Source organism: Nanorana parkeri, unplaced genomic scaffold, assembly GCF_000935625.1.
Source record: "Nanorana parkeri isolate BGI_ZX_2015 unplaced genomic scaffold, ASM93562v1 scaffold212, whole genome shotgun sequence".
Lineage (NCBI taxonomy): Eukaryota > Metazoa > Chordata > Amphibia > Anura > Dicroglossidae > Nanorana > Nanorana parkeri.
In genome coordinates this window covers 1,649,076-1,660,593 of record NW_017306480.1, presented here as the reverse complement: position 1 = coordinate 1,660,593, position 11,518 = coordinate 1,649,076, and the positions used below count along the sequence as shown (strand labels likewise).

The following is an 11,518-nucleotide window of genomic DNA, read 5'->3' as shown; positions in this document are numbered from 1 at the left end:
CTGATCTGCTTGTATTTCGAGCTAATACCAGCCAGGATTTGACAACTCTTACCTGAAAGTAAAAGGCTTTGTTTCAGCAGAAGGAGGATGGCAAATTAGATTTCTGATCACCTCCAACCCGTTCTTCATCCTGAAGTCCATCCGCCATCCTGGATCACCGGCATCAGTCCCAGGCTCATGGAAGAACGGTACCTTATTAACACCTTTGACTTAGTGGCAATGTAGTGGAAGCAGAGGTAAGGAGCTTCTGCAGTTCCAGAGGAAATATCGATTAAAAGCTGGGTACTCCATAACTGCCTCAGGTGCAAGCAAACATCACTTTACTCCTGCTGTGCTGGGGAAAGCAGATTAACCACTTCCTAATTAAAATTCACTCCAGATCACACTCAATGCCATGGCCTCCCTCGTCCAATTCATCAGAACGGGACAAGATGGCGGAGCTGTGCACACCCATGAGCCAGCATGGATTCTCTCCATCTTCTTCTGAGGATGGATCCAGAGGTAAATACTCAAAAATGGCCTAAGTGTGGGCAAAACTTTTAAAACACAGTATCGCTGACATTGTGCATAAGGGTTTGCATCAAGGCATACAACAACTCAGGCATTACATACTCGCCCAAGCGAAGAAACTCACAGAGCCAGAAAAGAGAATTTAATTTTTATAGAATGAATTATAACAAACACAGACACAGCTCAGCACACTAGACAAGCACAACCTGGATCTGCAAAATAGGATTGAGGACCTAGAAAATAGAACCAGGAGAAGTAATCTCAGAATTAAAGGGGTGTCAGGGGACTTTAGGTGAATTCCTTCTCACACCTGTGTGCCACTCTCATATCTGAGGAAAAGAAAGGAAAACCCATAGATGCGTAATTGTCAAATACCTCAACTATGCAGATAAAATGCTAATCTTAGAGAGCTTCATGAAAGCTAACGAGCTACAGTTTGATGGACACAAACTTTTGATATTTGTGGACTATTCTGCTTAAGTCGCACACAAACATAAAGCGTTTAGCAAGGTCTGCATCATTTTTTTTATAACAAAAAACAAATGCACTTCATGTTGGCATATCGAGCATCCTTATGCACAAAATGGATGGAATATTTATTACTTATCCCTGAAGAGGTTGAAAGATTTCTCAATAAACTAAAATAAGATGTTGACCAGCCCAACATTTATAAGAGTATGCGAATGGCCACTAAAACAGGATATTAACATAGTTACGTTAGATGTAAAAAAGGCATTCACAGTGTTGACTTACCCTGGCTTTTTGCAGTAATGCAAACAATGACCTTCCAAGGACATATACTTCTCTTGGTCCATAGCATGTATGCTGCCCCAACATCTAGGATTTCTACAACAGGTGTCCTATCTTTAATTTTACACTCCAATTAACACCCTAGCAAGGGGTACTTGTCAGAAGTATGTTAATTTACATTGAGGATCGGGAAGGGTTTTAAATAATTGAATGAAATGAACATATAAAATAGTGTGCAATAAAAGAAAATTACAGTAAAGTAGTTTACATTTAAAAAAATATAACTCAAATAGTGCCTAGCATCTGAAAAAAGAAAAACATATGGATGCTGCATTGTTCTCTTTGAAAGATTTGCTTATGTTTAGCCACCATTCCTTCTCACAGCACTGTCTAGTTTTTGTTTCTATGCGAATCATAAATACAATGATAAAACCATGCTCTATCCTTAACACAATAACATGTGCTCATCCCAGAGAATAAATTAATTTTATAAAGTCTCAAGGTAAGCTAATCATAAAGAGTAAGAATACAGCATATGGAATTTGGCTGTATAACTGGCCTTTCAGCAAATTTAATGGTGCATTGGCCCTAAGGTGTTACACATTTACTGTGTAAGAATTTGCAAGCCAGGAATCTTTTTTCAGAAACTGCTGGAAGAAAGGGATCAGAGTATAAAGATCTTGACATCACTTTGCTGCACATGCAAACAGCTGATGAGAAGAAGTGTAATGGTAGTGGATCTGCAAGTTCTTGCTGCACACATAAGTTGGTTCACATGCATATTGGGAAAAGCTTTTGTCTAATGTAAATACCCATATATAAATGTTTAGGGAAACAAATAATGTTATGGACAATCCATAGTGTTCACTGTCCCTGAAAAAGTCCTCAATTTCGAAAGCTAACTGATCAAACTATGGAATTCTATTTCTTAGGTACTACCAGGATTGTTTGGGCTTTTAAGGATCAATTTTAGTTTCAGGTAAAAGCATGCATTATTAATTGTGGCTGCATACAATATTTGATTTTGTAAATGTCTTACTGTTATCTTATTGAAAATTCAACCACCAAGGCCAGAAGAACATTTTGAACCTTTGTATTACACTGCAGAGAAATAATGTGGCTCTCAGCGTGATATCAGTGGTCTCTCTGCAGCAGTCTGGCACAACCCCCACAAAGCTATAACTACAGCTCTGCAATCAGCAAAGCTCACGCACCCTGAAAATTAAATTGCATTTGCTCTGACTCTGTGGGGTGGAGGGGGGCATGTGCAACCACTGCAGAGTGACCACTGCTACTGCAGAGAACAGCAGTCTTTTTATGCAACTTAATGTCAGAGTTCAAGATATTCTGCTGCCACTGGGGGCTGAATTATAAAGAAAAAATAGGACATTTCAAAATCAGAGTTTTTATCAAGTTGTAATTTAAATGCACACTTTTTGCTGAAGCTATATTTGGACTTTAAGCTATCAATCACCAAATTGTTGGCGTGTAGCGTTGTATGTTTATATCCTTACTGGGCTCTTGATGAAAGTTATTTTTCAATAAATTTACAGCAAAGGGTGCATCAGTCAGCATATTTAGCACTCAACGTTAATATTCACTTAGGTTGGTGAATAAGGTGGAGCTCTGTTCACTTTAAATACCCAAGCATGTGTGTTTTTATTTCCTTTGTACAAGATTGGGTATTCAAAGTGAACACAGCTCTAGTAAATCAACCTAACTGACTAGAGAACCAGCTTCCACTTGCACAACTGTGAGAGTGGGAATCCAATGTCTCCTCTCTCAATCCCAGCATTCTTTCACACGTATATGCACACTTGAAGTGTTTATTTGTACACTGCTGTTTCAGAGTAGGAATTCATCCTGAAATGTTCAGTCATTACTATAAAAAGGCTCTCAGAAAAATAAATTGAGAAGGAATCATTAACATATTTTTTAAGTGGCTTTCTAAGTTTGGTCTATTTTTGTACGAGATGACTGTCGGTCAGTTCAACAGTTCCTACAGAGCTGTTTAATTAGTGTGTAAATAATGAATATAGTCCCATGAAGATGATATGAATAATGCAGAGCCAGTATTTCTATCTTTATCTGCTCACATTATTCTGCTAGTTTGGCTATTCAACATTCTTTGGTGGAAAGACTGCCATATCACTCAAGCAGTATGATAATGACTTTTCATTTCAAAGTTATGCTATAATTATATTTATGTTCCTTCCCTGAAGAGATTACAGATATCATAGGAATCAATGCATCATAATGTATTTGCATAAAATCTGGTGAAAATTGGCTCTATATGAAAATTAAAGCTATATTAACTGTCTTGCTGAGGTTAATACTTAAAAGTATAAGAAGGTAACAGAAGGTATTTCTCCACTTATAGATAATTTGTTTTCCCCAGGGAAAGTTGAATGATCCTTTCACTTTGCACAAAAGTACCACTAATAGGGAAAACACTGTTGGATGTGAACTGGATGTGGCTATCAGAATATACAGATCTCTCATTTAAACTAAAGAGAAAACTGAATTCATAGGCCAAATATATAATTAGATGTATAGAAATGCAGGTTGCTCTGTACAATATTATTTTTAAATGTCCTGATAATTTAACACTTTATAGAAATTAAGTTTCTATTTGGTCCATCTCACCATATACCTGTCTGTTTAGCCCTACTCCACAAAAGCCATTGTATCCATAAACTGCACTGATGATGTCCAACAACCCAGAAACAGCTGTATGCAGCCTGGAATAAGTGGATATCTGATATATCTGATCTATAAATTAGGGGTTCTAGATGAACAGTTGGCCAGGGCGGCATAAAGTAAAAATTTACATTACTTTGCCTGCTATTTTAAAATAAGGACTAAACCTCTTGTTTTGGGGATTGGTAATGCAAATGAGACATGTAGTGGGTCCGCACATCTGCCTTGCAGCACTGAGGGTCCCCAGATCGAATCCCAGTCAGGACACTATCTGCAAGGAGTTTGCACTTGTTCTCCTCGTGCTTGCATGGGTTTCCTCTGGTGTTCTACCACACTACAAAGACACGTTGGAAGGTTAAATGGCTTTTGTCTAAATTAGCCTTGTATGCATGTACAATAGGGACCTTAGGCCCCTTTCACATGGCCTCTCCGATCGGGTCCGCCTGTCAGTTTTTAAGGCGGACCCGAACAGATGCCCAATGCAAGTCTTTGGGCAGCCGTCCATTAACACCCAGTAACCTCCGGCAGGGTCCAGAAAAACAAACGGGTCAGTGTTCCGTTTTGCTGGGTGGATCGTGCTGGATTGGGGGTAATCTGATATAAAGGGACATATGTTCATTTACATCAGAGTCCCCATATGCAAACATGGTGAATGCAGTTTTTTTTAAAAACTGAACGGACACAGATGTCACATTGGTGACATCCGCTCCATACTGCTGTGATCAGGAGAGGATCTGTGCATGGATCCTCTCCTGATCAACCCATTTGAAAGGGCATCAGACTGTAAGCTCCTTGAGGGCAGGGACTGATGTGAATGTGCAGTATGTAAAGCACTGTGCAAATTGCTGGTGCTATATAAATATCTGTAATACATAAATAATAGATACTGTATATTTTTAGACAGCTCTACTGTGCTTTATAGAAGATTCTGTGAATGCTGCTTACCACAAAGGTATATTTGATATATAAAAATATTCCATGGCAATTACTGGCATGGCATTTCATTAAACTTGTCTGCTTTTTTGCAGAAATAGAATTATACCGGTCTCTTATATCACACTCAAAAAAAATGCTATTATTGTTTTTTGAAAGAAACATAATTTTCTACCCACTGCAATTTTCACATCTCCATGGATACTGCCTAGGTCCCATGTACTGGGGCCATCAGTCTTACAATGTTTGCAATAAGGTGGGAAATGTCTCACTATGAAAACTCGCCATTGTGTATTGCATACTGAAAGGCTTAGAACTTGTTTGCTCCCAATGGAGTTGATTTGGACAGAAACTAAAAGTAAGGCAGGTGCACAACACAATTTTCCTGAACGCTTTTCTAAATTATACATTAAAAATGTAATTTGTATTGGGTTTTAAAGCTAACTATAGCTTTTGGCTTTACATAGGCTGTTTCTAAACCATCCAAACTCTAACAGGCCTTAACATGTGCATGTCTATGTAAAGAACAGATTATCCCATCACTGCCCTTATCTAGATAACAGCATGTTACAATAAATAATCCAAACTGGCCTACAGACTATTGTCTAAAGGTGCCCATACTCTACACTAATTGTTGAACACATCCCCTTAGGCCTTATGGTCCAAACCAATCAGATCAATTTTATCATGCTGTACCATACACTTATAATATGATAGCTAGAAAATCAGTGGCTGCTCTGGGCATTGTAGACATTTTTCATAGCTTCAACTTTTCTGCATGAAGACTATAGTGTTAAAACGTTCTTATTTTGCTGCCAAATACCTTTGAGACAGAACAGTGTTTTCTGGAAATGTGAGGAACCTCATAACATTGCTACAGAACATAGTTCATAGTATATTTCTTTACTCATGTATTATGTATGCTCTTTTCCTATAGTGTCAGAAAGAATATCATATTGTAGCAGAACTTTCATTGTGTGTCATAGTCAATATATGAAATACTGTAGGTTGCTGTGGCTAATGAGTTTCATATAACATGTTAACGTGTTTTATCTCTGCATACAGGATTCCAGGAAAGCAAGAGCAATGCAAATATTTTTAATGTATTTCTTTCCTGGAAATGTCTGCAATACAATTTGTTTAAAGAGTAGAATCAGCGTAGGATACATTTATGGCACTAATGAATTCAGTCAGATTTTGCACCGCTGTGCTCTAAATCTCAATTCCAGATTTTTCCTGTAGTGTCCCTGAGTATTCAGGTACAAAAAAAAAAACAATATCTCTCTGGGATAAACGTTGGTCAAAAACATGTGAACAGCAAAGCAAAAACACCATTTTGGTTTACAGTATATAGTTGTAAGAAAGGTGTAATCTCTCCATGCAGAGGTAGAGAGTGGAAAAACAAAATGTAACACCTAACAACGATCTTCTCCTATTTACTCCCTTTTGGCCTGTTACCTATACCATAGAAAGCATTTTGTTTTATCTGTTCAGTAAGTGCAAAAAAATCTACCCTGATATTTTGGAAAAATGTAAGGCACGCCTGATAATTCTATATAAAGGCAAAGTGTTTTGATTGGCTCATTGCAGTTCCTGTGTTTTCTTTCTCTAATTAAAACAGTAGAGCTGGTCAGATGACTATACAGGAAGACTCTCACATTAGGAGGCGATAGCAGGAAGTTATTAGGAGAGGAAAAAAAAAGCATGTAGGAGTGTACAATGAAGTTTACTGAAATTATCGCATTGTATGTAACTGACAGAAGGATTGGTTTCTTTTTAGCAAAGCTGGAGTTGCACTCTCAGTTTCCTAACTTGTCTGACTCTTGGATGTCAGAATGTAACTCCTAAATATTATTGCTTTGGTTTATTACCTTGTAGTAAAATGCAGGGTCCTCTCAAAATTCCAGAGTCCCCTCCACCTTTACAAATTACATATTGCTAGTAAGGATAAAATGTACCTGAACAAAAAGTTAGATTTATACTCAGCCCCATTTTTCACATTGCTGCCTGTGACATAATCATACACTCTAGTCCACTTCATCACGAGATTTTGGCTTCTCTGAACACCCCGGTTCTACCCTAAAAGAGAGTGTGATGTCATCCTCACCTAAGCTCCTCGAGCAGAAGATGATGGTAGAGAATAGGTGTAGGTAGAGAGTAGGAGAGAAGGTGATTTGTGAAATGGGCTCAGACCTTTTACTGAAATATCAAATTTAACCCCTTGTTCACCACTGCCTACTCTTGAACACATTAAAATCAGTATATTGCAGAAGAGACATTTTTGAATGTTAATTCTATTGCACCTAATTATTAACAGGGCCTTAAAACAAACCCAAATCAGGGCAAAGGACTAGGTTTGCTTTGAAACAGAACTAGACCATCCAATTTAAATGTCTCACAAGACAGTTGCTTTCAAGGCATTTAAACTGCCAAGGTTGCCAGTGTGCTTATTTCAGCTCTCAAACAAACTTTCAAGCCCTCACATGGCTGGTGTCATAGCTGATCACATGTGCAGCACCATCGCTACTGAAACACAAATAGAGGCTATGATAGCAACTTCCTTGGCTCTAAAGGATAGAAGAGTGTAGTTTAGCTTTACCCCCACCCTTGCCTAGTTTATACCTATCTTTTCTTTGCTCCGTTAAAGCTCATTAGATGCTCCCTGTCATTTTAGTAGACTGCATATAGAATGGTTAAGCCTACTTGGTTGGTGTCAGCCACAGAAAATGTTCTTCTTTCAAAAACTTTTAAGATTGAGACCTAACATTTCTTCAGATTGCAACAAAAAACTTAATAATGGAATAATGAGGAGAATTAATTAAAGGATGATGGATATAATGGATCTGTGGCAGCACAGAAGCAAATAGGTTTGTGTATGTAGAGGGCCCAAACACTTCCTCTTTATAGTAGTTTAGCAGATGTAATTATTACAGCAGGCCTGGTGTGAACATATGGCATAAACTGGCACTACAGCCAGAAAGCCTCAACATTATTTTATTTACTGCAATGGTTATGACTGCTAAATGGGATATCAGAAATGCTATAGTGATGCTTTGATGTCTTACTTGGGATAAGCAATACATTTGTCAACTGTGCAAAGTAATTGTATCTGTTAAAAGGAGCCATAGAGTGCCTGCATATGTTTCCCACATGACTTATTCATGATCAGGAGTCAATGGACAATTGTGTGCCAGTATAAGAAAAAATAATACACAATGAAAAAAAAATGCTTAGCAACAGTTAACTGGTTGTCTTTATATTTTTCATCAAGTTAAAGAGGTTTTGCTGACTACATTTTAGAGATATTTTTTTAACAGAACAACAGAAAGTAGCATAATGACCTTAGATAAGCATTGATATCTATCAGCACCTAACAACCTCTAAGACACCTCCAGTCAATAGATCTTTGGAGATAACCCAATCAGCCAGGTTGGAATTTCCGTAAGCTGAAAGCTATTATTCCTCTAGGTTAAACCTGGCTCCAGAGGTTTCTACAGAGCACACACAACATTAAGGTTTTGTAATAGAAAACCTTATTATTAGTATTTTTAGTACAAAAAATTACTATTAAGTAAAAATGATTTGTTAATGGAAAAAATAATACCTTATTTTATGATTGTTTCAACTTGCTCCTAAATCGTAAATTCAGTCAGTGTACATTGGGAGTTAGATATTTTATATTTCTTTTTGGGTGGTTTTAAAATAAATGCTTTAGTACGTGATATTTTTGTTTTTTTTATTTAAAATGTTATGTTGCTAAATTTTTTTACCATTCACCTTTTGTCAGGGCTTAAATGACAATTTTAACAGGCTACGGGTGTCTTGGTATGTACTTGGCCACTCAAAGCAATTAAGTTTGGAATATTTTTGAGGAAGTGGCCAAAGAGAGAAGATTTTTGTATTTTTAATAATTATTTAAAAAAAATTAACAGTAAGCCAGATACAAGTCTTAGAAACCTGACAGGGAATCTGTTCTAAATGTATTAAATTAGAATCAGAGCACCCTGAGTGCCCATACATTTGGGTGTTTTATTAAGCATATTCCAACTTCAATAGAAAAAGTCTGGCTCTCACTTGCAACCTCCTGCCACCCTATTGACCACAGATACTACCCATCGCTGTAATGGTCCAGCAGAGTGGCATGTGAGCAACTAGGGCTAAGCTTCAAATCTACTGAAGAACTAATTCCTTTGGTTTCTGGGGTGCCCTGAAAATTTCTAAAGGTTTAGACAAGCTTTTCCAGGTGCATGCAATTAACATTTGTTTTTGTGTGGTATAGTTAAGTATAGCCCATGTAAGTTTTAAGGGGTCTATTTATAAATGTTTTCAGAGAAGATTCAAACAACTTTCAACCAAGATTCACTAAATGAGCCAAGATGAATATAACAATATTTATAAATAACTGCAGTGACAAGTTGGGGCAGCACAGTGGCATAGTGGTTAGCACCTCTGCCTTGTAGCGCTAGGGATCCCGGCCAGGTCCCTATCTGCAAGGAGTTTGCATGTTCTCCCTGTGCTTGCGTGGGTTTCCTCCGGGGACTCTGCTTTCCTCCCACACTGCTGGTAGGTTAATTGGCTCCTGTCTAAATTGGCCCTTGTATGTATGCATGTGAGATAGGGACCTCAGAATGTAAGCTCCTTGAGAGCAGAGACTTATGGGAATGTTCAGTATGTAAAGTGCTGTGCAAATTGTTGGCACTATATAAATACCTGTAATTAATAAATACAAAGTTTACTTGTAATGACTGGATCTACGATTAAAAAGAAATGGAATGAACTACTGTCAAAAGTTGGATATATCATTAGGTTGTATCTGATCTATAAATTAGGGGTTCTAGATGAACAGTTGGCCAGGGCGGCATAAAGGAATAATTTACATTGTTTTGCCTGCCATCTTAAAATAAGGACTAAACCCCTTGTTTTTGGGACTTGTAATGCAAATGAGACATGTAGTGGGTCAGCACTTCTGCCTTGCAGTACTGGGGGTCCCCAGTTCGAATCCCAGTCAGGACACTATCTGCAAGGAGTTTGCCCTTGTTCTCCTCGTGCTTGCATGGTTTTACTCTGGTTTCCTCCCACACTCCAAAGACATGCTGAAAGGTTAAATGGCTCCTGTCTAAATTGGCCTTGTATGCATGTACAATAGGGATCTTATGCCCCTTTCACACGGCCTCTTCGATCGGATCCGTCTGTCAGTTTTTAAGGCGGACACGAACAGATGCCCAATGCAATTACATCCGGGAAGGGTCCGGAAAAACAAACTGATCAGTGTTCCGTTTCCCTGGATGGATCATGCTGGATCAGGAGTAATCTGATGTGAAGGGACACATGTCCAGAAATGGAATGAACTACTGTCAAAAGTTGCTTTGCCTATGTTATAATTTGCTTCTTCTGCTGACATTGAAATGTATTGCTTTATTCTGGACTTGATCACTTGACTGATAGTCGCAGAATTCTTACCATCCATCCCAGCCTCAGACGACCTTAAGAAACATTTTTTTCTTGCTAACGACGATCTGATGCAAGGCGCAGAGATAGACTTCAGCAATGTGACCTGAGCACATTTATTGCTCTTATTAAGGTCACAAGCAATTGAGGATGTCAGCAGTACTAAAGCTTCCACAAGATCCCCAAATTGTTGTACACCGTCCTTAGTTTTTTAGTTTTTCTCGGTGTTGATTCTTCTATAAATTCTGTCAGTAAAGTTTAATGACTTAAGCTTCCAGTTATACAGAAGGAAAACAAAAATAAATATATAACTAAATAAAAATAGGGTCCATGTAAAACAGCAGATGCATATACATTATTTAGAGGTTTGTTTTTTATATACTGTACAAAAGCAATAATGCCGTAAGTAGTACTATTTCTACATCTGAGATTCAGTAGATGTGGGCTACTGGGGTCAAATTAGATAAACTATCCAAATATATCATTGCTGGGATGTGATCATAGTAAGTATGATGGGATACAGTCTGCTCTGAGAAAAAAAGATAAAAATCACAAGTGCTTGCAATCAACTGGGCAGGAAAAATGTTTTCTGTCAATTCCAATTTTGCTATTTAAAATACGCATTCATTGTTCTACACATTTGGTGATGGTGATATTTTCAGTCCCTGCTTCCATTTAAGCCCTGTCCATAACAAAAATGATAGATGTTAGATAAAGATCGGTGTTCTGAAGTTCTGCTTTACTATGTTATTGGTTGCACCAAAACTGTTCTTTTGCTTTACACATATTTGAAGGAACTCAATTTTTCTAACACACATCACAATTTTATTAAAGACCTCTATTGCTCCACTTAGTTTGTAGTGTCAATTGGAATGATTCTTCCCCAATAAAAAAAAAAAAAGATCAGGAAGACCATCCACTAGATTTTAATATATGTGAGTGTGTGCTTGGGATGCACATTTGAAATTCATGGTTAAAGCAGATTTCCAGACAAACAGCTAAATACACAGACCCATCACGGATTTGTATTATGTCCATCTAGTCCTGAGATTTACAAGGCTCTGACTCACAGCACAGGCCTGGAGGGGACTTAATCTGTCTCTGCTGCAGTTTTGCTTTCACTTTCAGGTCTGCTCTTCACTTGTGACCAGACAGTAAAAGGAGCATATCTTTCTCA

The 11,518-nt window shown here is 37.8% G+C and overlaps 1 protein-coding gene across 1 annotated transcript in view; it reads right to left on the bottom strand.

Annotated features, from left to right (window-relative positions):
• Nucleotides 1–370: 370 nt before the first annotated feature.
• LOC108786450 (neurexin-1-like) overlaps nt 371–11,518 on the bottom strand; it is a 135,706-nt gene continuing 124,558 nt past the window's right edge. The window contains exon 6 of the mRNA XM_018555748.1: nt 371–483. Coding sequence (XP_018411250.1) covers nt 371–483 — 113 coding nt within the window. The remainder of the gene's footprint in view (nt 484–11,518) is intronic.